At 39.0% G+C, this 23,813-nt stretch overlaps 1 protein-coding gene across 1 annotated transcript in view; it reads right to left on the minus strand.

Annotated features, from left to right (window-relative positions):
- PHLPP1 (PH domain and leucine rich repeat protein phosphatase 1) overlaps positions 1-23,813 on the minus strand; it is a 137,598-nt gene that overhangs the window by 55,771 nt on the left and 58,014 nt on the right. The window contains exons 2-3 of the mRNA XM_058830383.1: positions 7,813-8,009; positions 5,664-5,789 (exon numbers count right to left, since the gene is read on the minus strand). Of these exons, the coding sequence (XP_058686366.1) occupies positions 5,664-5,789; positions 7,813-8,009 (323 nt within the window). The remainder of the gene's footprint in view (positions 1-5,663; positions 5,790-7,812; positions 8,010-23,813) is intronic.

The raw sequence follows: 23,813 nt of genomic DNA on the forward strand, positions 1-23,813 counted from the left end.
TAGGGGGCTTAATACACACTTGGAGAGGAGACCGTGCATCCAGTGAAATAGAAGTATAGAAGTATTATCAGCACTGTAACAAGTAACATCCCAAATAACTTAAAATAAGCTACTTTATGCTTGTGTATGATTTTTCCCTACACTCACCATTGGTGCTGCTCTGTGATCAAAGCTCTGCAAAAAGGTATTCTGAACCTGCTTTGACCAGTAAGCATTAGAAAAGACTGTCCCTAATGCCTCCAGAAACAACTGAAGCTTGGTAATAAAAATCACTGCAGTGATGAACTCTGTGAGACAGCTCATTACAGTATCCAGAAATACATATGAAATAGGTCAATCACCTAGAGGGCAAGCCAAAGCAAATACAATGTAGGGCTAACTTAACCATGAGACTAGTGGCTTCAAGCCTTCTTTATAGACTGGAAGCTGTAATTTGTATTAAAAAGCTCTGCAAAGTCTGTGTTCCAAAATGAAGCTGGTGCAAACAGCTCGCACAACTTTTCCTGGTTCACTATGGCTGACAGGAGAAAGCCAAACGCTAACATCTGAGAGTATCTGAAATAAAGATAAAGCTATATGCACAAGTGGATATGCCTTATTTCCCATCACTTTAATTAATGAGCAGAATCTTACATGCTGAAGGAAAAAGCAATCCCATGATTAATGATATATCCCTATCTCAAAGGTGGATGAAGCACAACTGAAAAGTAGATACATCTTTAGCAATAGTGCTCAACTGTTGCTCACTGCATTTCCTCAGCAGTTTCTGTTAAACACATCCAAAAGCTAATCATCTTGGTTTCCTATTTTGGAAATATTTTTGCAGAACCGCAGTCAAGGTCAGGAATTAATTTCTATATTCTGTAGAATTTATATATATAAATGTGCTCTGTAGCATGAAGTATGTGGTCAGAACTCAAACCTTTTCATCAGATTAAGTATCAGAGTTATAGATTAGCTCTGTCTTCTTTACAGGGCTCATATTCCCCTTTTACAAGGGTCTCTGTACACAATTGTCAAATTTGTACAATAAAAATAATTAGAAGGCTGAGGCAGACGCTCAGAACTAGATAACTTTAGAGAAAAAAAAAGTGAAAAGCAAACCCAATACTTTTGTACTGCTGCTTCAGGTAGATCTTGACACAAGTTGAGGAAAGATGGAGACTACAGCTGTAGAGGCTCCTGCATTACTTACTTGTATAGTATAAACTAAATTCTAATCTGTTCTTATCTTCTGCTAGCTTCACAGTGGAAATAAATGTATGAAGAGATCATTCTGCACTGACATGAAAGGAATAAGGCCAACATGGCAGCATGCCCTTCTCAGTTGAATTTGCTATTCTTGCTATTTTTACCATGTTTTAAACATAATGTACACTGACATCATCATTTAGTCTCTCCTTTTTCACAGGCTACGGTTGTTTGTAACACCACACACTTCCACTACAGACTTTAACACAGAGGTAACTGAAACTGGGAAAGGAAAGTATAAAAGCACACAGGAGAAAATTCTTAGATTTCATAGGTTTTAAATCCTATTTTTGGACATTTCTTGTATTTTCAACAGCAGGCCTCTTCAGTGTGTAGGGACTTAAGCCCCACACAATAGCTTATTCAGTGCCACGGCTGTCCACCTCTGGTCGATGGTGCGCAGACACACAAAGCTCTAGGCCTGTACATCTCTCCCTACCTACACAGACATGCACTATCTACAGCCTTTGTCCCTCATCGTCTCTCTTCCTCTACCTACCCCATTGAACCAAGCACTAGAGCAGGAAACAATTGTCACATGGAGCTGTTGACACACTTCCTGCTCTCCTGCAGCCAGGAGGGGACAAGTTCTGTGGGGCCAGATAACTCATCCCAGCCATGCCCAGTGGGGCACACTATTTCCAAGAAGATAAAATTCTGTAATGCATCCTGGCATAAGCTCTGCAATACTGATTTCCAAAGAAGACCTTGGCATCCCATTTCAACTGCATGCCTTGGGACATAGAGGACTGCTAATCCTTTTATACTCCAGCCAAACCATCCATGTCATGAATTGTGTCACAGGCAACATTCACAACAGTAATTTCACACGTTGAAAAATGGTTAGGTTTAGCTGTTAGAAGCATCAAACAGCAGACCACATCCCAAATAAAAGCCTCACAACAGCAAGTCCCACCACTCCCTAACACTGTATGCATAACACCTCTCTCTCTTCTACGTTAAAGGTGTAGCTTTTTAGCTTTTGGAAATGACAAATGAGGAACATCATCCTCACTATTAAACACAGTTCTTTGCCCTGTCCTTCTGCATTTGACATTCAAGTAGCAAACAGTGGCAGATTTGCTGTGCAAGTAATTGTGACAGTTCCAGAACCATGATGACAACCTTATGCAGACAAAATTCTTTAAAGCTGTGAAGATGTTCCTTTCCTTCCCCTCTGCTCCCCTTTCCCAGTTGCATAAGCTTATTTTTCAACATTTGGCAAGAGAACGAATGCATTAGATCACAAAGGACCAAATCTGTTGCTGTTGTTTTCCTTCTAAGCTTCCTTAATTAGGCCTCCAGTTTTTGGAAAGTAAAAGGAAAGAAATGCACTGTGGTATAGAACTATCAGTATTAACGAACAAGACACATCTCCAGCTTTTAAAAATATTCTGTTTGAGGCTAAATCAGAGTATCTAAAAGTGACCTATTTGGAATAAGTATGTCATCAAGTTCGATATTTAGGTCAGTATTTGTGCAATAATTCTAGTCTGTCCTGAAAACAGTTCTCTTCACCTCAGGCCATGTACATATAGGAAAACCAATCCTAACACCTATTCACCTTCCTAAAATTTATGGAGGCAGAGCACAAGAGCTGTCTTGGCTGTGATAGATTTCACTGTTAGAATGAACCTGATTATACAGGAGCGATGCTTATTTTTAATTAAATTGAACCCCAGTCTCCACAAACATGAATTCAAATCTTTTCAAGCATACACATATTTATTGCAGGAGTGATGTGTTAGGATTTGTCTCATTCTGAAACACCACTAAAAAGTCAACACTGCCAATATTCTGTGGGGAGAAAGACTGCAGAGCAAGCATTCTTTGCAAGTCTCCTTTCAAGATTGAGCTTGTTATTTAAAAGTTAAAATAACATCATCTTCTAGCTCTTATGAAGTACACAGAAGATAGACATGAAAATTTTTTTCATAGTTAAAAACTGAATTGAGCAATTTTAATGAAATATTTTACCAGGGATTTCCTTCTGAATAAAAATTTATAATTAAAGCTTTCATTACACTCAGAAAGGATCAGAAGCCTAGCACATATCAGGAAAAGAACTACTCTGATGAGCTACCACTGAATGTAAGTTAACACAAACGTCACTTTCAAAACAAATGCCATTAAACATCTATATTTAAAATACAGTCTTAAATATTATTCATAGTAACTCACAAAAGTGCAAATACTATATACATTACGAGTATCAGGAAAGAATCTGTAAGCACCATGTGACCTAGCCCACAGCAAGCAACTAGAAGCTAAGTTTCAGAGCCATAATACCTCCATTCCTAAACTTGCTTGGTTTTTTGAAACACAGCATTTTCCTGGTTAGCGTGAATATTTCAGCAGCTTTGAATTTGATTCGTTTCCAAACACCTGAGGCAGAATACCTCATATAAATGTTGGGGGTTTTCCTAGCATAAGAAAATTCGTTTGCCTGAACTACAGAGCTGAAGATTCAACTTCCATCATTTCTTTATACATGTAAATCATGTGTGGTGCACCTTACAAATAAGCACTTTGACACAAACAGCACCAGCTGGAGAAAATTTGAGTTACTTCTGCAGCATTACTAGTTTCCCTGTTTCTGTTCTTCAGAAACAGTGTCACTGTGCATCACTTCCCACACAACTGCCTTGCATACAATCATGCTTGTCTCTGTTTTTCAGTCTCAGGACAGGAACCCCAAACATCAAAAAAACAACTTGAAGTGGCAAAGTACTGTTTGAAAACCCATGAATGCAGAATGCCAAGTTCCAGGTTTGGGGGCTGGAGAGTTGGGGAAAATGCCTTTATTTTTCCTCTAAGCATGTTTTACCAACTAAAAGAGTAGCATTGAGAGTTTCTTCACATCTGACAGTCTGAAAAGACACTTGAAACTATGTATTTTCTTTCTCCACTTACATAAAAATGGGAGGTTATGGTGAGTGCATGGGGATGTGTTCTCATGCTGGCTATCATCCCGATGCTGTTAGTCATTTGGGTGAACCAGAGAGAAAGAGAGAAGCACAGCATGGCACAGAACAAGCTTATGCTGCCAGTAACTCAAGAGGGGCTTTCTGGCCATTTATCTCTAGCTCTGAAGTTCATTGTTTTCCACTGTTTTCCTCACTCATTAGATTTGCTTTTCATTTATCTGATGTCAAACCCTCTGGAGATGAAAGGACACTGCTGTCCTAGAGACAGCCCCAAAGTGGCAAGAACTCAAAAACCTGACACCCCATGCCTCACCATCTCATAAAACATGCCTTGGGGATTTTTACCTTGAGGCTTAACAGAGATGTCAGAACAACTTCTTTTAAAAGAATTCTAAAACTTACTAGAAAAAAAACCCTAAAAGACATTTTAAATGATGCATGTGCCTGAAGGTGCATTAGTTACTGTTAGAAGAAAATTAGATATATAATCAAACCTCTTAAAAAGCCCAGAACCTAGGCTGTATCACTGGAAATCATCTGGATAATATATTATTGCAATCTAAAGACAAAAAAGATCTAGTGCTGAGTGTTTTTAAGTACTGTTACATAAAATTAAGTTACTTTTATATAGTAAAGAGCACTGATAGTCCCATCAAGTACAAAAAAAATGAAAAGTTTAGGTCCAACTACAAAACCAAATAGAGGATGCTGACAGCACAGCAAAATAAGTCTATTGTAAAAAGTATGAGAAGTACAGTGGTTCAAGATATATAAGTCTTTAGCAAAATAGTGGCAGGGATTAGGTGATAAAACAGACAACTGCAAAAACACCTTTCAATGACAAAGTGGAACTGAAGAGTTAAATGAAATGACACAGGCCCCAAATTCCTATAATTGTGTTCTAAGCCCAGTATAAAATTTGCTATACAAAGGTTTTAGTTAGTAACCTTTTTTCACTGACAGGAAATTATTTGCATATTACAAATAACCCAAAAATCAAATAGTTATTAAACAGGAGAGAGGTTCAGCAACACTTCAAAGCAGGAAAAAAATTCTTTATATTAGCAACTTAATATCTAGGCTCTGTGTAAGGAATCAATTTTAAAAATCCTGACATTATTTTATTAAAACACCAAAAGAAAGCTTTTTAACTGAAATGTTGACAGTTATATTTGTAATCCTTACTGTTATAATGATCTCAGTAGATCCATTCAGCTAGCTAATAAGAAAATGGAAGAAGTTCAGTACACCACTTTGCTTACACAACCTCAGTAGAAAGAAGTCTTGGTGTAAATGCAGAATTCATCTTCCTATTGCCTGTTACCAAGAGCTCTCAAACTGAGTATTTCCGCACAACACTCACAGCAGCAACAGCAGTTCTTGTCAATCAACCCAGAAGAGGGACAGTATTGCTTCACAGAGAAGACTGAACTGGGGGAAACTCTCCAAACATCCTATTCACACCAGAGTTAGCAGCATTCTCACCTTTGATGCTTGTCGCAGCCATCGCAGATATTCAGTGAAGTTATCAAAACAAATATAGTAGGTCTGGCTTTGAGGTCCAGAGGAGCTAAATGCTAAACAGTGCTGGTGTTTTTTCACTTCTTCCACCTACAGCAGAGACACAAAACAGGGAGTCAACAAGAATCAAAACTCTCTTTGCAGAACTCCCCAAGGTAAAGTGTGCCCAAGAGGAGATCATCAAGTAGAGCTGGACTAGCCATCTCAAACACCCAACTGGATCTTGGCTGACAAATATCCATGAAATCTATATAAGCAGGAATGAGCAGGAATGAGAACTGAAGGAGGAGAGAACTAATGGAGAAAACCACCAAGAACATAAACATTTTAATAGAAACTGAATACCATAAAAGGTTTGCCAATGAAACGCATTTAAGACTGTTTTTATGCAACCTAAAAAAATACAATTTATACTCCCTAGTTATTAAAAACAGGCTTAACAAAATGCTTCTCTTACAGCCCAATTAAATTCTTTGGCATTTCTCAACTTGCTAAAAAACACCCAGAATACATCATTCTGCTACCATACACGAGAAGTCCCACACAACTTATGGTCTCAATGCCTCAGTACAGCATTCTGGAAAGCCTTTGCAAACCAGGAAGTGCAGAGTATTTATGGGGATGAAGAAGAATATTTTTTGAGCAATAATTTAAAAAACACTTAGTTCTGTGCCAAGCACCCTCCTCCCAAGCTTTGTCAGCAGAAGCCCTCAGTACATTTTTCTGAGCTTAGTTATCCTTCTCTTTTAAAATTTGTTGTCAACTTTCTGCTCAACACAGTCTGCATGTTTTATATCACATAAGGCATTTTTGTGCAAAAGCTACTTAGAAATTCCACATTGAGCAATTAAAATGGTACAGAATCTTTTCCCTTTTTAAATTAAGTATATTGACATGAAAAGAATATTAATCTCAAGGAGGCGGCTGATGGGAACCTTAATCCTGCCCTTTCCAGAAACCTAAAGCCAGGAATACAATTTACTCTCACAGTTCACACCCTGTTGCCAAAAGAGAACAATGTTTCTACTTCAGTATCTCCCAGGAAGAGCTGAGAATCTTGTGAAGAATCATAAAACAGGTAGGAAAAACAGCTCCTAGGAGGCAGAACTACTTTTCACACTGCTAGTATAGAATATTAATGAATCAAGTCTAGTCCGCATATATAATATTGTGAAGCTTGTTTCTTGCCAAATAACTCTTTAGAATTTAACTTACCAGTACGTAAGTTAAAGGAGGATTACTTAAGGTGCAAATTCATCCTCAAGATGATGATTCTCTTCTCATTACCTCAGCTAAATAAGACAATAATAGTTTTCTGAAACACTACTTAGATTAAAACTGTGTTGTAATCTTACTGTATTCACTACAGTTTCACGGAAGAGTTAAGGTGGGAAGGGACCTCCAGAGGTCATCTGGTCCAACCCTCTGCTCAAGCAGGTCCACCTACAGCCAATTGCCCATGTCCAGATGGCTTTTAAGTATCTCCAGGGGTGATGGATATGCCATCACTCATCTGGGTAACCTATGCCAGTGCTCAGTCACCATCACCATGGGAAAAAAATTTCTTTGTGTTCAGTCCAGGATTCCTGGGTTTTAGATGTAATCTATCAGAAAAAAGTTTGGCTTCAGCTTCTCACAAGGAAAAATGTTTGCTGCCATTAGCTTTCAAGAGACCACTACTAATACAATGCTGAATACTCAAAACTCCCCCAATGTTCAGAATAAGCCCATGCCCTTATTTGTTGATTTTCAGAATTTAAGAGTAACCCAGCATGGATAAAACCTGGATGAGAAGGAACAGCACAGATCATACACAGTAGATATGCATGTATCCTTTGGCTGTATGCTATTGCATATATAAACTCCTTAACACTGTACACAAGAAAATGACACTGATTGTGCATCCACTGCTTCTCTTTGTAGTTTTAATCCAAACATTAACATAAACATGGTTAAATATGACCAACCATAATCAAAAGTCATTTATGTACTCTGAAAATCCCATTTACAGAAACAAGATTTTGGAAGGTCAGAATCATCCTAATTGAATGCAATCTTCTCTTCATAAAAAGACACAGGTTAACCAAGCAAATAAAAAAATAAAATATCTTACTTTTCCACCAATTAAAGGGAGGACATGCATCTTTCCAGTCTGGCTTTCTTTTACTGATGAGACAATTAGGCATGTTCCACAAAGGATAGCTTGGCGTCTTGTCCATCTGTTGACTGGCAAATGTATTTTCCCTTTTCGAACATTGTACATTCCTGAGAGCTGAATCCGTTCGGAGCTGCCAGTGCTGTGGGGCTTTCCTGAAATAGAAACAAAAGCATTCACTTAATCACAGAAAATCTTCGCCTCTTTCACTCAAGTCATCCTGACACTCGATCAGCAAATTTTCAAGCTACAAACAGCAGCATGACAAATTAAATACAGCTTCAAAACCATGCAAGCAAGTAATTCAATATTAGCTTCAGTACAGTCTTCTTCCATAGGTAGAAGGATATGACAGGTTGGTATCATGAGGAGCAGGTTACATTAAGTAATCTGCAATAATCATAGAAGCACCAACTAATGGTAACAGCCTTCTCTATGGAACCTGGAAATCAAATGTTCATCCGCAACAAAAAGTATTTGGTTCCTGTTGAGTTCACATGGCGTGTGGTAACTGCAGAAGGGAGCGATGTAGCGCATGCTGACCTTTATCTTTGCATTTCCATGTCTCCTCTGGCTATCCTTCAGGTCATGGTTCAACCAGCTTCAAAAGCTTTCCAAAGAACACAGGTCCTATCTTCCCCAGCCCACACTGCTCAGCCCAAACCCCACAGCAGAGGCAGCACACTCAGCCATTACGTTAGCAGGTGCAACCTAGATGAAACCCCTCAAAGACCCTGCCTTAGTCTGAGTAGAGCTTTGAAAAGAGTGAAGTTCTTTTGACTGTATTACAATGAATTCACTATTTTCAGTAATATTTCAGATTGTTAGCATAACTACCAATTAGACCGTCTGTTAAATGACTTTAAAAGTCTATGATTCTACTAATCTAATCTATTACTAAGATTCTGCCCTATAGAAAACATCATGAGCAACGGCAAAACAAGGACAAGCATCTCTCACCTCTGCTCATTCAGGATGTAAACAGGAGGCACAATTTACTCATTCTAATTTGATTTATCTACACCAAGTTACCCTATCAAACCCTGAACAGTCCAGCCCAGATCTGAGTCATCCAAATATATCTAAGTATTTTGCAAACAGAGACAAGAGCTAATCATGTTCAGGTTAAACCAGTTCAAATTTATGTAAGAACACCAGTGTTGGTGAACTTTGGGAGGGAGCTCCCCTGAATAAACAAACCAAAGGGCATGTTAATTCCAAGTAGCTTCCCCATCACGATAAAAGATAAATCACTAATTTTCCTGCACTAATGTTGACCAAAATTCTTAAACACAAGGAATTAATTAGGACTTATTATTAGGGCTCCAGAAAAGCAAAGAGTTGATTCTAGCACCAATATTTCAGAGCTGTGCCTACTGATCTCCAGCAGTGACAAGTGCTGCACACTTATTTCCACTCGCTATTATTCCTGCTTGCATGACAATTCATTTGTCTCAATGAGTCCGCTCTTGCCTTCAAATAGAAGACACCTACCACATGCACTACCCACTGCCATTCTCTCACCCCTGCCTAGCCCATGCCAATTATCATCCTTATCTTTAAAGGCAGCCTTTTTGAATCTTCCTGCCAATTTAATGAGCCAACACTTGGCATAGTTACCCTCAAGCCTTGCTCTGCTCTAATAAACACTAGCATTTAGGCTACCAGTGTCTGCCAGTTTGGATCTGCGGGAATATCACAGTTGCTTGAAGCTGAAACATTGAAACTTGAATGCCCACAAGGTATCGAATCAAATTCGAAAACAGGTGCCCCAAGAAAGCCAGATCTGGGCAAGAAAGCAGTAGTTACACTGCCAAGCAAATTTGTATCCAACCATAGAAGCTGTGGATTAACTCTTTGCCTAACAGAGGGAGATGGGACACCTGTTCCATGCAAAGCCACAAGACAACTGATAGAGAATACAAGTGAGTAAATTAGAGCAACTCAGCCTTAACAAACACAAAAGCTGAATAGAACATTACATATGGAACATGAAACATTTAGTTCTTAAAGTAACTGAGTGCAGAATGATGGGCTTCATGTCACAGAGCACTGATTAAAGAATTAACACATACAAACAACCGCATCTCTGCAACGGAGTAAAAAGCGCCTGGTAAATACTAACAGCACAACTGCATAAGGAATAGCTGTCAGAGATGTGCGCAGGTGCACCTCCAAAATTATGTTTTATGATCATCTTCCCAGGTCTGTTTTCTGACTGTGTGCTCTCTAACTTCCCAGGAAAAGCAAACCATGCTGCTGATAGAAACCCCTTAAGGACTGCAAGGCATAACCTCAATCTCTTGGCAAGACAAGCTCATTTAGCATTTCAACATAACCAAATGCAGCTTTCATGAACATCCAGGGCAACATGGGCATACCTGTGTCCTGAAAAACACCAAACCTCAGAAATTTTTCAGGAATATCGTGGATAGCAAGGAATATAAGCTCTGGCTACAGTCCTGCAGCCAGGAGGCTTGGTAGGAAACACAACAGCATTCTGGAACAATAAAGTAATAGCATTATCCCACCTAGTCCAGTGGTAAAATGAGTACCATACTAGGTACTCAGACTTCACAAAGGGTACTGAAAAGTTAGTCTTGGAAAGAAAAATAAATTCAGATGCCTGAGAAATCTGCTTTCTAGGACCAGACTCTCTTGGACTAGGTACATGATATTAGGCCCAGCTGGACCTGTAAAACTACTCAGAAGTCTCTAAGAAGTAGTTCTTAAAATTTCATGTAAATTCACAGTTTGCCACAAAATGCGACAAATGTCACAAGATACAGTAACAATTAGTATCATTGGTGAAGGTTTACTAGAAAAACTGGAAGAGATATACCACTAGGAGTATTCTGGCTAGATATGAGCTGTATTTTCTCTCAAACTTCATATTTGAATGGAAAATTATTGGAATAAGAACCTTCAGTTACTCCTACAAATACCAAAACCAAAAATTGAATAACCCCTTTAAACTCAAAGGAACCCTTCAAAGGATTTAAGGTGCTTTTTCCCAGCATGTACTATCCTTTGCTAAGTGAAAGCCAGAAGGTTCATGATGAGAACATACAAAAATAAACACCAGACCTATTTCATTAAAGCAAATGGTTTCTCTCTCCTATTCTTATCTACTTCACGACATAACCAACCATCTGGTTGGACCAGATGATCTTTCAAGGTTCCTTCCAACCTGGGCTCTTCCATGATTCTGTAACTTGAAAAGCTCATGCTTAATATTGGATCACATCTTGTTGCCTGAGATGCAATCTGCTTATATATTCAGTTTTCCTCCTGCTTAATGATAGCAATCACTGATATTTGATAAAACCCTGTGATACTATTATCATGCAAGTGGGGAAAAAATGGGTCAAAAGGCACTGATTTTGGCTTATTTTGATTGTAAGCAGAGGTTAATCAAGAACATACCAACTAGTTGTAGAACTAAATTCCTAGATTCCTAAATCTGCCCGAGTATTTTTTGCAGGTAACTGTGAGCAAAAGCTGTTTGAAAAGTAGCAGCCTTGCCTACTGAAAAATAAACTTGGATAGACTGAGCTTTAAAGAGCTCAGGTATTAGCTGCCAAGAGAGCATGAACGCAGGAGAAGTTTAAATGACAGTGAGCTCTGCCACAGCAGAAGTGGGATGGGGTTTGGAAAGAGTGTGACGCGATCTAAGGCTGGCTGTTCCTCACTTCAGGGAGGAAAGCAGCAGGTGGCAGAGTCTCCTGCAAGAGGGCTCATCCCTGACAGGCCGGGGAGTGGTGGACAAAGGAAAGGCTCAGAACAACACCTGCAGTTGTCTATGACCTGGAAAATAGCCAAATCAAAAGGCAAATGACCTTTTTTCTTCCAAGCGTACAGAAAGATGGGGAGCAATTTGGACTACACCAGAATGCCTTTAGGCTACAAATTAAACACCACAAATTATGGCATATCTACAGCATCACCACCAAAAACCTGTTGGTTTTGAGGTACCCTGTCTCAAACAGTACCAGTGGAAGCACTGCTTTCAGTAAAAGCATCAGCAGATCTGAAATCGTGTTCCTCAATCTGTGTCACAGACTTCCCAGTCAAGACTTAGAAGGCTGTATGAGATTCCCATACAGTTCAGTTTTAACTAACCCTGAAGAAAGCAAATGACTTTTCACAGGGGCCTGTGATATTATACCAAAGCCAACAGTGGTGCAGGTAAAATGGTAATGATGATCCTTTGCGACTTGAAACATAAATTTCAATCTTGCCAAAAACTTTAAATATAATTATTGCACTGATCAGAGTGAAGGCAAATAAGCCAGAACATCCAGAAGAGTCACATACCAGAAAATGTTTTTCAAACACTAAGCCCAACCAAAGCAGTTTGAGTATTTTAGCAAGAAACCATAAAAAGATTATTTTTCATTCCTGTCAGGTCTCCAAGACTACAGCAACTCCTAAGCACCCCCACAACAGGACTTTTGTTCTGTGCAAGTCATTAGAAGAGATGCCTCAAGGAATTATGAGCAGACCACTCATTTGGCTATCTTGATATTCATGGCTGAACTCCTCTGTTTTAACTCCTCCCAAGTCCTGGAGGGAAGCTAGCAGTATTCACAAGGATAAAGAAAAACAAGAAATTTGATTGAAACAGCAGGACTATCATTGGAAGCACAGAACCTACCCTGCTTCACAGTAAGCACAATGGGACGGGAGTGATCTTTCCACCATGTTAAAGAACTAAGATGTCACCACAGGCAGCCTGAGAGAGCTCCGGGTACACAATACACTGACATCTTGCCTGGTGCAGAGACATCAAACCTTATTAAATAAATACGCATAGCCACTTGCTTTGGATTCTGCAGTAAAGCTCTTTATCCCAGCAATGGAAGGCATATGGAATAAATTACCATCAGAAGTTATAAAATACCAGCTCATTATGGGACATAAAAGTACTTAGGGAGAAAAAAACCCTCTCTTCAGCTATACGGCTGATTAAGTTGCAAGTACTTAGTATTCCCCCCTGTTTGAAAAGTACAGCCAATAAAGCCTGCCTCTAAAGAGCGACTTAAGACATTACCAAAATAAGAGCAGGGAAAAGTGTTGACATAAGAAACACGTTCACTTCTGTGCAGCAGGTCTTATTTTTATTACTAATATTGGTTTGATGGAATGAAAACTTAAAATTCCTCGTGACCTGCATGGTGCAGGCAGCCTGGCCAGCTGGAGAGACTGCCCGCCCTGAGCCGTCTTGGGTATTTGCCAGCGGTAAGAGAGGCTTAAGTTATTATTCAGAAGGAACAGTGTTGAAGTTTGAGACTTTTCAGAAGTGACTGAATTAACTCTGAGTGCCTAATTTAGGGATGCACTTTTCCTGCTACAGCTGGGCAGCTACAGAGGTCAGCATCCTCCTCTGCATACTGTTTGGTCCCCGGCCCGAGGCCAGCATTGCATCAGCCATACCACATCAGCTGTTCCTCGCAAGATGTCCCCAAGCCCTTTCAGACAAAACAGGCTGCATTAATTTCTTGCTTCTCTTTTTGACTGAGAGGCCTTAGGGACATCTCATGGTGAGTAGTTCAGCATGGAGAGCAGAGGAATGGCACGTAGGGGCCAGAGCTGTGACACGGCGGTTGCTGCTGGAGAGGATATGTAATCAAACCCACCCACAGCTTTCAGCAAGTCATTTCAGGAACAAGATATTTCACACACTAATATTCTGTATCAATTCTTGTATGCATTGGAGAAAAGGAACACACAAAAACCACCATTCTGTTTTGAAGATTTTGATCTGAATCCACTTGGGAAAGCTGGGCTATTTCCTAGCTGGTCAGGGGAAGCCAGCAGGGTGGGTGGCAGCCCGAGTTCACACCCAGAGCACCATCCTCACCACCTCATTGAACCGAAACCAGAACACCTCATCCCACCTTGCCTGTGAACCTGCAAATCAAAGCTCAGCACTGGTCCTGCCTAAATATAAGTGCAGAGAGGCTTCAATCAGCTCAAAACACCAAAAGCCCTTGAGTGTCTGCCCACCTTTTGCAAAACTATGCCACAATTGCTGTTCCTGAAATCTTACTGCCAGATCATTCTGCAGATTTCTACTTCTGCTCTAGCCTTTCATTAAATACAGATGAAGCTACTTCCTGCAATGTTTTTGAAGCTTTTCAGTCATGTAAGGCTGCTTCCCTTTTCATTCTTGTCAAACTAAGGACAGCAGTGATGACTTCAGGCAAGCCCCAGTGCAATGAGAAGTATAAAAATAAAGCAGCAAGTTTGACTAAAAAAAAGAAAAAAAAAAAAAAAAGGGTGGCAAAGGAAAAAAAAAATACAAGTAAAACCTCAAACTATTGTATTGTTCTCTTTTTTTATTTGAAACATACAAAGAAAACCTACATGCTTATTAGAAGTATTTTCTTCTTGTCCATACCATCGTAATTTAGGAACAAAGGCACAGAATTAGCAGGTTTTACATTTAAGTAAGACCAATGATTCAGCTCACAGTCCCTACAAGCAGGCTGCTTTTACTAAAGTAACAGACCAAGATTAAATATGAAAGTTTCACCTGGCAAATCATTCCAAACTCAGCAATTGAATTTTTGTACTCAAATCTACTTAGACTCTTGAATATTCCTGCAAGATTTAACACAAGGCCACAGATCAATTCTGTACTACTTGGTCAAGGAGAGACTTGGTCACCATTATACTGTTCTTAAGGGCATGTAACTATCAGCACAGTTCCATAGTTTAGTTATTATACTCCTCATTTTGCTGCACTCTGTATTGTATGAGTGCTGGGGGAACCTCTGAAATAAAGTTTCCTTTAGGAATTAGCAGTTCAAGCCCTACTACTTGAAGGCTGTTACCTTTTCACCTCAGAAAGAAAAGCAGACTCCAAATGATGGATTTTACTGAACTGTGCTAAACTCATCCTTTTCTTTAAAGAAACATTCACGGAGACAAAACTGGCAGAGTAGAACACAGACAAGCCTTTAGCCTTTGTGGAATCATTGAAACATGTTTCTCCTATTTTACAGAAAGATGACCCTTAAAATTAAAAGCAAGCATTGCCATTACATGCTATGATACAATAAAACATAGTTAATAGTTTTATAGCCATAATCTTGCCTTCCACTTCAGAGTAAATCCTCACTGGAGGAAAGGTTTTTATGTATTTCATAATTCAGAAAATATCCCTCTTTCCCCACTGAGACAGAGTTCAGTCTTTGTTCACTTTATCATTCCCTTTATCTTGCTCTCAACAAGACTCACCACCTTGACACAGGAGCCCTAAAACCATGGTATCAACACTTCAAAGGATATCACAGGCAATATGTAACAAAAATTACTTCTCTGAAAAGCTTTTCCATCAAGTGTCATGTATATCCATGGAAGATGGCTGCAATACCTCTAATGTCAAAAACTAGGTATCAAAGTATATAAGCATATATAAGCAAAAGCTTCTGAAGAAAAACCTAACAGTGATTCAGCAGAATTCATTGAGGAGTCATTGTTAACCAGCACAACTCCTACACTAGGATGACCTAATAAAGGCAACAGGCTAAAGCAGGATATGTAGCAGTGGACAGGACACTATTTGCAATTAAAAGCAAGCAAGCACATTGGAAATTCATCTGGATTACTATGTAGAGACAGCAAACACAAAGCCTTGGAATGCAGTTGTTCTGACTGTAACAAGTGAACTCCAGATCTAGCTGCTACAAGGTTATTTTGACAGATTTTAAAGTTCGGTTTATAAAAGCAAATGTCCATAAACATGGACTCAACTTCAACAAACTGAAAACCCACCTATTCTTAAACTCTTCACCCCATCTATCCCTACAGACTGCTCCTGCAGTTGAAACACGGGTCCTTAACATTCAAACCCTCAGACCTATGCATCCCTGTTCACTTCACTTGTCTGCAAGAAATCCAAGCAAGTTAAATGCAGTCAGGGTTTTTTACTTTAGCAAAATAAAGGCACACCTGATATCCAAACTTCTGCTAGCATTAAAAATATAATGGAGATGCAGGCTAAATTCTGTTGTTTTGTTCTAATATCTCATTTTGAAGAAAGCTTATAAAACTGAGAGCCACCCGCCTTCCAGTAGCAAAACTCAATACCAACTCCTTTGGGAAAGAACCATATGTCACCTCTCCAAGTAGAAATAACTGAAATACCCAGAAAATGTACCATCAAGGAAAAAAATGTCATCTTCCTCCTGTACTTTAACAAAGTTGCAAAAAGCTGCAGTATCAGTCTAGAGGCTTCCAGGAAGTCTTATCTAAAACAGCTTTCCCATCTTGAACCTAAGATTCATTTAAGGAAGCTACTGACTAAGTTCTTTAGTGACATAATCTACCAAGTATTTTTGCTCAAAGTAAATTTAAAACAGAATTAGTCTTACACTGGGAAGACTTGTGGCAAAATCTGGTCAAATTCCTTACACGCATTTCTTTAAAAGAATAGTTTAGCAACACATTTCAAGTCATCCCTTATTAAGATGACCTCAAAAAACTCCACTTTCAAGTTTTACAGTTCTATGCACTGATATTAAAGAGGCGAAAATGTAATAGATGGGGCCAGAAAAAAAAAAAAAGCTTATGAACTCATCAGTACTTGCCATGACTTCTATGACAGCATGTACAGCTTCTCTAGGATGGGATCCAATGAATGCTCATCTGATCTTCCCTCTTTCTTCCTAATTCAGCTAAATAAAATGCTGGAAATGCACTTTTTTTTGGTGAAGTCATGCAAAAATTGGATTCTACTTGTTATACTCCCAATGCACAAGAAAGCCACAAACACAGTAAAATTCCTGGCACCCCAAAGGATACTTATCCTGTCTAAAGCAATTGCTGTATTGGCAAAAGCTCTGAACTAACCAACTGTTTTAGGCAAACCTCGAGTCTTGATGGAATTGAAGAGCAAAATTACACTGAAGTTAACAGCAGCTTTCAGGTTGTATCAGTGTTAGATGCTCAACATGAGACACGGAAATGTAAGCTCAAAATAACCACTTGAACGCATACTCCTCTGAGAAGGAAGAATGACAGCCCCTGGCAGAAGTTCATCTGTATGTCTTAGTACTACAACAGAAAGACAGGAATCCATGCTCCTTATCAGCAGAAGTTGAGCAAATCCCCACACACCCTTGAATGTACCTGCTTTGCCCCAAGGATGGAAGATGTGGGTAGTCAAACATTTTTAAAAAGCTACAGAGGAACGCACGCATGCTAGGTCAAGAATTGTTTTGTATGAACTTCTTAAAAGTTACATAACACAAATGTCATCTTTCAATGTATTCTAGACTAAAATTCCATCAACTGCAAAATGATTAAACTATTTTTTGTGTTAAAGTACAGTAATATCCTCCTTGTTCTTTCATCAGAAGAAACAAGTCAGACATCCTACATATCTAAAAGCATGTAGTAATCTAAATCCTTGTTAAGGTACAACATTTTAAGTATGTCACTTCCTACCACTGTACCAGCATTGTTGCACAGATCAAAATCTAAACTCAGGGTTTATCATAGGACCAAACTGATAAGCAGCTTATGTCAAAACAATTCTGTAGAGTATTGCAAGGCTACTGGTAGCACATCTCAACTACATCTAGTTTAAAAATATCTGTGATATAAAATGACACTGAAAAATGTATAATTTGTCCAGTCAAGTCCCTCCAAAGTTTAGCCCTGCAAAGAGAAGGCCAGAATGCTGGATTTGGCATTAGCAACATCTACAATCAAAAGCCACAATACCTCATAAATAAAAACAGAGGAACTCATAGGTAAAGATTGAGTGACTGCTTCAAACTGCACAGAGAAATACAAAAGCCAGAAGAAACAGCACAAGCAATTAGTCAGAGACTTATCTGTCATTTAAAATTCAGCTTCATTAACATGAGATTTCCAAGCTCTTGCTAGAAGGAATTCTGGCTGACCTTTTAATCCAATCTGACTCCATCATATCAGCCAGCATGTTCATAACTTGCTAGGTAAGCTTAGCTCACACACGTTATGTCTATACCTTGGCTTCTTTTCCCATGTTCTAGTCATCAATATTTGTATGTGCATGTGATTTTACGCAGTATGTTCATACAAACTTTTTTTTTAAGCAGCTAGTCAGAGCAATAACAGTTTTGGTTCTGACTTCAGTAAGTAGGCACAGAGTACATACTCAGCTGAAAGTGAGAGCTGCAACAAGCCACAAGGACACTCATTTGCCTCTTTTTCCCTCTCCTACAACACTGTAGAGACTGTTCCTAACACCACCCTTAACAGCCCTTCTTTTTAACTTCTCTCTTATCAGCAAGAGCAGCTTCAAAGAATCACACAGAAGCCTGGATGATGAAAAAGGAGAGACAGGATTTGCAGACACCCTTGGAAAGCTTCACTACCTGGATTTCTGCCTGCTTATAGCCATCCACCTTGTTTCCTTGCTAAAGAACACAGACCCTTTGATTCACGCTAACTTGACTTCAATCATTCAAGTGTTTTCTTTTTTCAAATTTACATGACAAAGGTTGGATTATGCTGATATACATTAAACATGTATGTCAGCAGCAAAATTCTATACCTCACATCACATTCCTGAGGGAAAAAACAAACAAAACAGAAGGAAAACTGATTTTATAAAGTGTGAAGAAGGAAACAGTGGGGAGAGATATGCATCATGAAGAAACATGAAAGGGAACGTTTTCTCAATGCTTTTCTACCCTTGGAAACAGGCAGAGATGATTTATCACATGCCCACAGATATCAGGTTTGACACAGTTTCTTCTCTTTCCTACCTCAGAGACTAGAAGTAACTGGATAGCATATGGGAATTGTCTAGGAGTGCACATCATACGGTTTTATTACAAAGGAGAGGAAAAAAACAGAAGAGATTGGCTTTTTCCATTCCCTTTTAAAATTAAATCAACTATCACATCTGAGTCATCGCCAAACCCATCAGTTTTCTGTCCAAAGCACTCCATGGGTCTGTGAAAGAATAATCACAAGTACTAGCTCATAAGCCTGACTACAGTCTGAAGTTTCTTCTTTGATGCTATACATCCCTGTAGGAAAAATGTTGAAAATTCCCACACCCATAGCAAGAACAGGAAAAGGCCTGTACAAAGGTCCAATTTTACCAAGTACACAGTCTGATTTAGAGTTCCTGAAGCTTCAGGAAGTTATCTAGGAGAAATCAAAACAAGTTCATAAATTTCAGCTTTGACAGGAAAGTGAGTGTGATAAAAAGAACCTCAGAACCTTAAATTCATCAGAGAACCACTTTAACTCTGGTTCATGATAATTTTAGAAAGAGATCCATAAATACCCACCATGAGTACTTTGTTCAACATTAGTAGGACCAACATGAAGCTGGGCCTACTTGTCAAAGTTTTCTCCTCTCACTGAAAATACTCAGACAAGTCTGAAAAGCCCATCTACATATGAGAGCACCCCATCCCGAAAGAATCATCTCTACTGGCATTTGAATCCAAGACCTCTCAATACCACAAGAGCAGTCCAGCTGAACAGTGTTCAGGGTAATACACAGCACAAGTAAGTCCATTTAAGTATATTGATTGTGGTCAGACCATAATAGTATTTCATTTTGCTACCCTAGAAATGAATGCTTTCTCTAACATTGGAAAAAATATTGCGGCTACCCAGAGACACAGTAGTTAAACTGTTTACTTTGAAAAAAGCTGAGCAACTGAAACTGTTCTATCCTTCACCCTTGCCCAATGCTAGCATATAAAAACAAACAAAAAGCCCCCAACAAAACCAAAACCATTCCCCTCCAGAGCACATCCTTTGAAAGTTCAGCACATCTTAATCTTATTAAAACTGTATTGAACCCTCCACCCTGTAATCAGGGGGAAAAGCTAAAATATGTAAGATGTCGTTTAAGTAGCCTCTCCATTTTGACCCACCTACTCTTGCTGACCAATTGTATTAAGTGCCCGGCTCCTTACAGAGGAAGGGATCGAATTACATCTGTCTTTCTGAAAGCCATTTCACAGGTCACCTCCATGCAGTGGAATGCAAATGGCCAGGACTTTATAACCATAGACCATAATGGCAGAAATCCCCTCCAGTACTATCTCACCTGAATAGAGAGGAGGAAACAAGAAACAGTGGATCAGAATCTCCTCATTTACCTCCTCTTTCCAAGGATCTACTGTGTGAGTGGACACAGCCACACAGCACATCTCTGGAAATCACATCCACAACAAGGATCAGTATTAAACCTCTTATCTTTAAAGCACACATGAAGCTTTGCTCTGAGAAAAACCACAGGAAAGGTCTGTGATGCTCTCTCATTCACAAACATTTGCAGGATTAAGTTTTAAAAGCATTTGGACAGATATTGAAAAGAATCCTTCCCAAAATACTATCATTTTGATTCCTCTGCCCACTCACCCTCCTTTGAGGGAGAACTGAGACTCCTGAAGACTTTTCTTTTTTGACACTTTCTATTTATGTTCCAAATATCTTCATCTCCACCTCAGCAAGAAAGGAAAGGAAGAGGTCAAGGATATATTATACTAGCAGCACTTTAATTTATAATGTCACAGGAACAAAAATTTATTCAGTGAAATTTATTAGTAGGAGCAAAACTATAATTAATTTTAATTACAAACTATTTACTTTGCACATGGAAAGCATGTTGGGTATAAAATGCCAAACACTGTCAACCTCCAAAAGAACATAATTTTATTATACTTCAGATCAGTATAACTCACACGTTTTGAATTTTTTTTTAATGGAAGTTTCATATACAGGATTGCTACTTTAACAGATTTAATGATATATTCTAATTTCTTGGCATTTAAGCTAGCATATAATTTCTAGATAGCTAGACCACAGTCGGCTACATAAGGACAGTAAGACTAAACTGAAACACCGTAAAATTATTCAATGTAACATTTTTAATGAAAAATAATCAAATCATGGAATTGAATATGCTGAGTTGGAAGGGACCCATCAGGATAGGATCCTTGAGTCCAACTCCTGGCCCTGCACAAAATGCCCCAGGACTCACACCATGTGCCCTAGAGCTTTGTCCAAACACTTCTTGAACTCTGCCAGGCTTGCTTCTCTGACCAGTTCCCTGGGGAGCCTGTTCCAGTGCCCCAGTGCTCAGGGAGAAGAACCTTCTCCCATTATCCAACGCTGTCCTGAGAAAAGGCTTTCCCTGGCTGGAACACCAAGCAGGGAACCTACAGTCTCTACCACCTGCAGAAGCACCTCCTCCAAAACTTGAGGAATCAACTGCTTGGCAACATAAGAAAAAGGCAGCCAGTCATCAGGATCCGCTTTCAGCATCAAGGAACACTGGCATCTATATTTTGGTTTTGTTATCAAACCTAGATGAGAAGAAGGCAGCTTGAGAACAGTTTTACACCATGGAATTTCCACAAAAATGTAATGGGAAGTAGGAAGGAGAGGGAGAATTGCCCCACCAATGCAGGAAAACATTTCCCCTTATTGCCCCAGTTTGTCTTGCTCAACATTCTACTCTAATCTGAGTTTTTGTAGTGGCCTCCTGCTGGTTTTTGAAGCAAATAAGCCAGTGACCCAGTATGTAATTAAGGGAAAGGAACTGTGCAGTTTACCTCATCCAATTTGCATTTTGCATACTAACTCATAGCATGAAAAGCTGTTTAGACATACACTTTCTTTCACTGCTCTACTGAACTATTTGCTATTAGAATTGGTAATATAATGTGAGAACCCACTAGATGAGTTTAAAAACACTTTGATTCACATTTACCTTAATCGTCTTTTTCCTACAAAAGCATACAGTTGTTTAAACTTCACAAGCAAAGAGGCATTGAGCAAGCATAGCAACTGTACTCAAACATTTATACAACTTGGCATTTCAGCAATTCTTGGCCAGTTGTTTTACCCTAAAATCACTTTCTTTTCACCTCTTTGAAATGGTTTCGCTTATACTTTGCCTCAGGTTTTGCCACTTCCAGGGCAGAGCTCACCACTGTGTCCACAAGTTGGCTTCAGCAGTGGTTCATGTGCTCCCCCAGCAATGACATGAACAGATCAAAGTCCTGTTAGGAAGGCTTATCCCATAAATCAAGAACATAGTCACTTAACATGGCAGAGATCACTTCCCTGAAGTTACCTGAAATTCATGGTAAAAATTATACTTAGCATACTACTAGACCAATATCCAACCTGGAACCAGGAGTGCCAGATCAGTCTCTGAGGCTTGACAAATTTCTACATTTGAAATAAACTACGGAAAACTTGTCCTAATAAACTGCAGGGAAAAGGCCCTCAAATTTGTAGGACACCACTGAGGAATGCTGGCTGGCATATTCTAACATTCAGTAATTGCACAACAAGCCAAACAGAACTTGCTATGGAAACAAAACTGGCCACTCTTCTCCAAAAAATAGGCTTTGCTTGAATTTGAAACTAGAGACTTCAAGATTTGAGCTCCAAGGATGCAATGACTTAGCAGCTATCACAGAGGTCTTGTCTTACTGAACCATCAAGTACAGCCTGAGGACTTCACGTGGTTTCGAAATCCTTCAGAACTTCGGAGTATCTTTGGAAAATAAACTCATCAATCCACCAGACCCTAATCACTGTAGGAAGCATAACTTTTTAACAACTTAGCTTTTTAACTGAGAAACTTTTTTCTTCTAAGTCCAGTCTGAAAGAGCTATTGGTCTTAACAGCTTAATTTGAAATTGCCAAATCTATAAAACGTAATTTTAAACTAAGACCATAGATCACCTCTGAAGAAGGCTGTACTGCTGTACTGGAATTCTGCTGGTTTTTGTACTAGAAGCAGTTAATTCATAATGAACAAAGATGATCTCTTCCAAGACATTTAAAGCTAATGCAAAAAAGACATTCTGAATCCATATGTGCTATTAAGTTTTCACCACATAGAATCCAATGCATGGAAAGAAAATTCTCATGTTGCCTCAGTAAAGTTTGCTTGTGGAGAATGGGGAAATTATCTGAGAGCACTCAAGGCCTGAGCAAGGCCTCGGGAAATGGGATTGAAACCCAAACTCCTAATCTCTTGCTTTTCTTGACTTCTAATTTTATGCATTGTTTACCATTTGGCGGGGGGAGAGAAAAAGGAAAGAAAACACAAGCACAAAATTACTTCTAAATCTTTCTACATAAGCTGCAAGCAGAGCAGCTGTGTTCATCAAACACTCATTATAGGGGGAAAAAAATAGTTTTGGAATAAAGTAAATACAATTCAATACTTGAAGTTAGACATCAAAATCTATTTTTGCAAACTTCACAATCCTAACTAGGTTATCACAATGATAACCTTGGTACAATAGCTCAGGACTACATTTACATTTCTTGGAAATAGCTGCAACAGTGAGTTTCCCTGTGACTAAATATAATCTTCACAGAGATGCATCAGACAGGCTCATAACTCTTCTGTAAAGGAAACCTGCTGAAAGGTAAAAATGTGACAATAGCAGTTTTAGAGGGGGATCTTGCCAAAAAAATCACAATAATGAAAAAAGTGCATTCAAAAAATCAGTCCTTTCAAAGCATGGGACTCTTTATCAAGTCACCTTCAGCTTTATCTACACAACCCAAATAAAAGGATTCTGGTTGAATAAGCCATCATTTGGTCTACTCTTCTAAATTTCTCCTTAAGATAAAGGACAGCAATGCTCCAAGGCAATGCTAAATTTATTACTTAATGAAAAAAAAAGTGGAAGAAAACACATTTAAGACACATTTCTCTGAGGTATATTATTGAAAGATAAAAGATGCTATCAAGAACAAGACTTATCCAGAACAGCATAGATGGCTTCTTCCTGCAGTTGTATCTTTGACAAAAACAAAGAACATACCAGGCTGGAAAACAGGGAATGCTGCAAGTTCCAAGGCTGCTGCATGCTTTTCACCTAATCACCATGTCTCTCTGGTATATTGTCTTGTTGCAAGGTTTAAAAAACCTACACAGTTTCTACAGGAGAAGCATAAAG

The sequence above is a fragment of the Poecile atricapillus genome, chromosome 2 (assembly GCF_030490865.1).
Source record: "Poecile atricapillus isolate bPoeAtr1 chromosome 2, bPoeAtr1.hap1, whole genome shotgun sequence".
NCBI lineage: Eukaryota > Metazoa > Chordata > Aves > Passeriformes > Paridae > Poecile > Poecile atricapillus.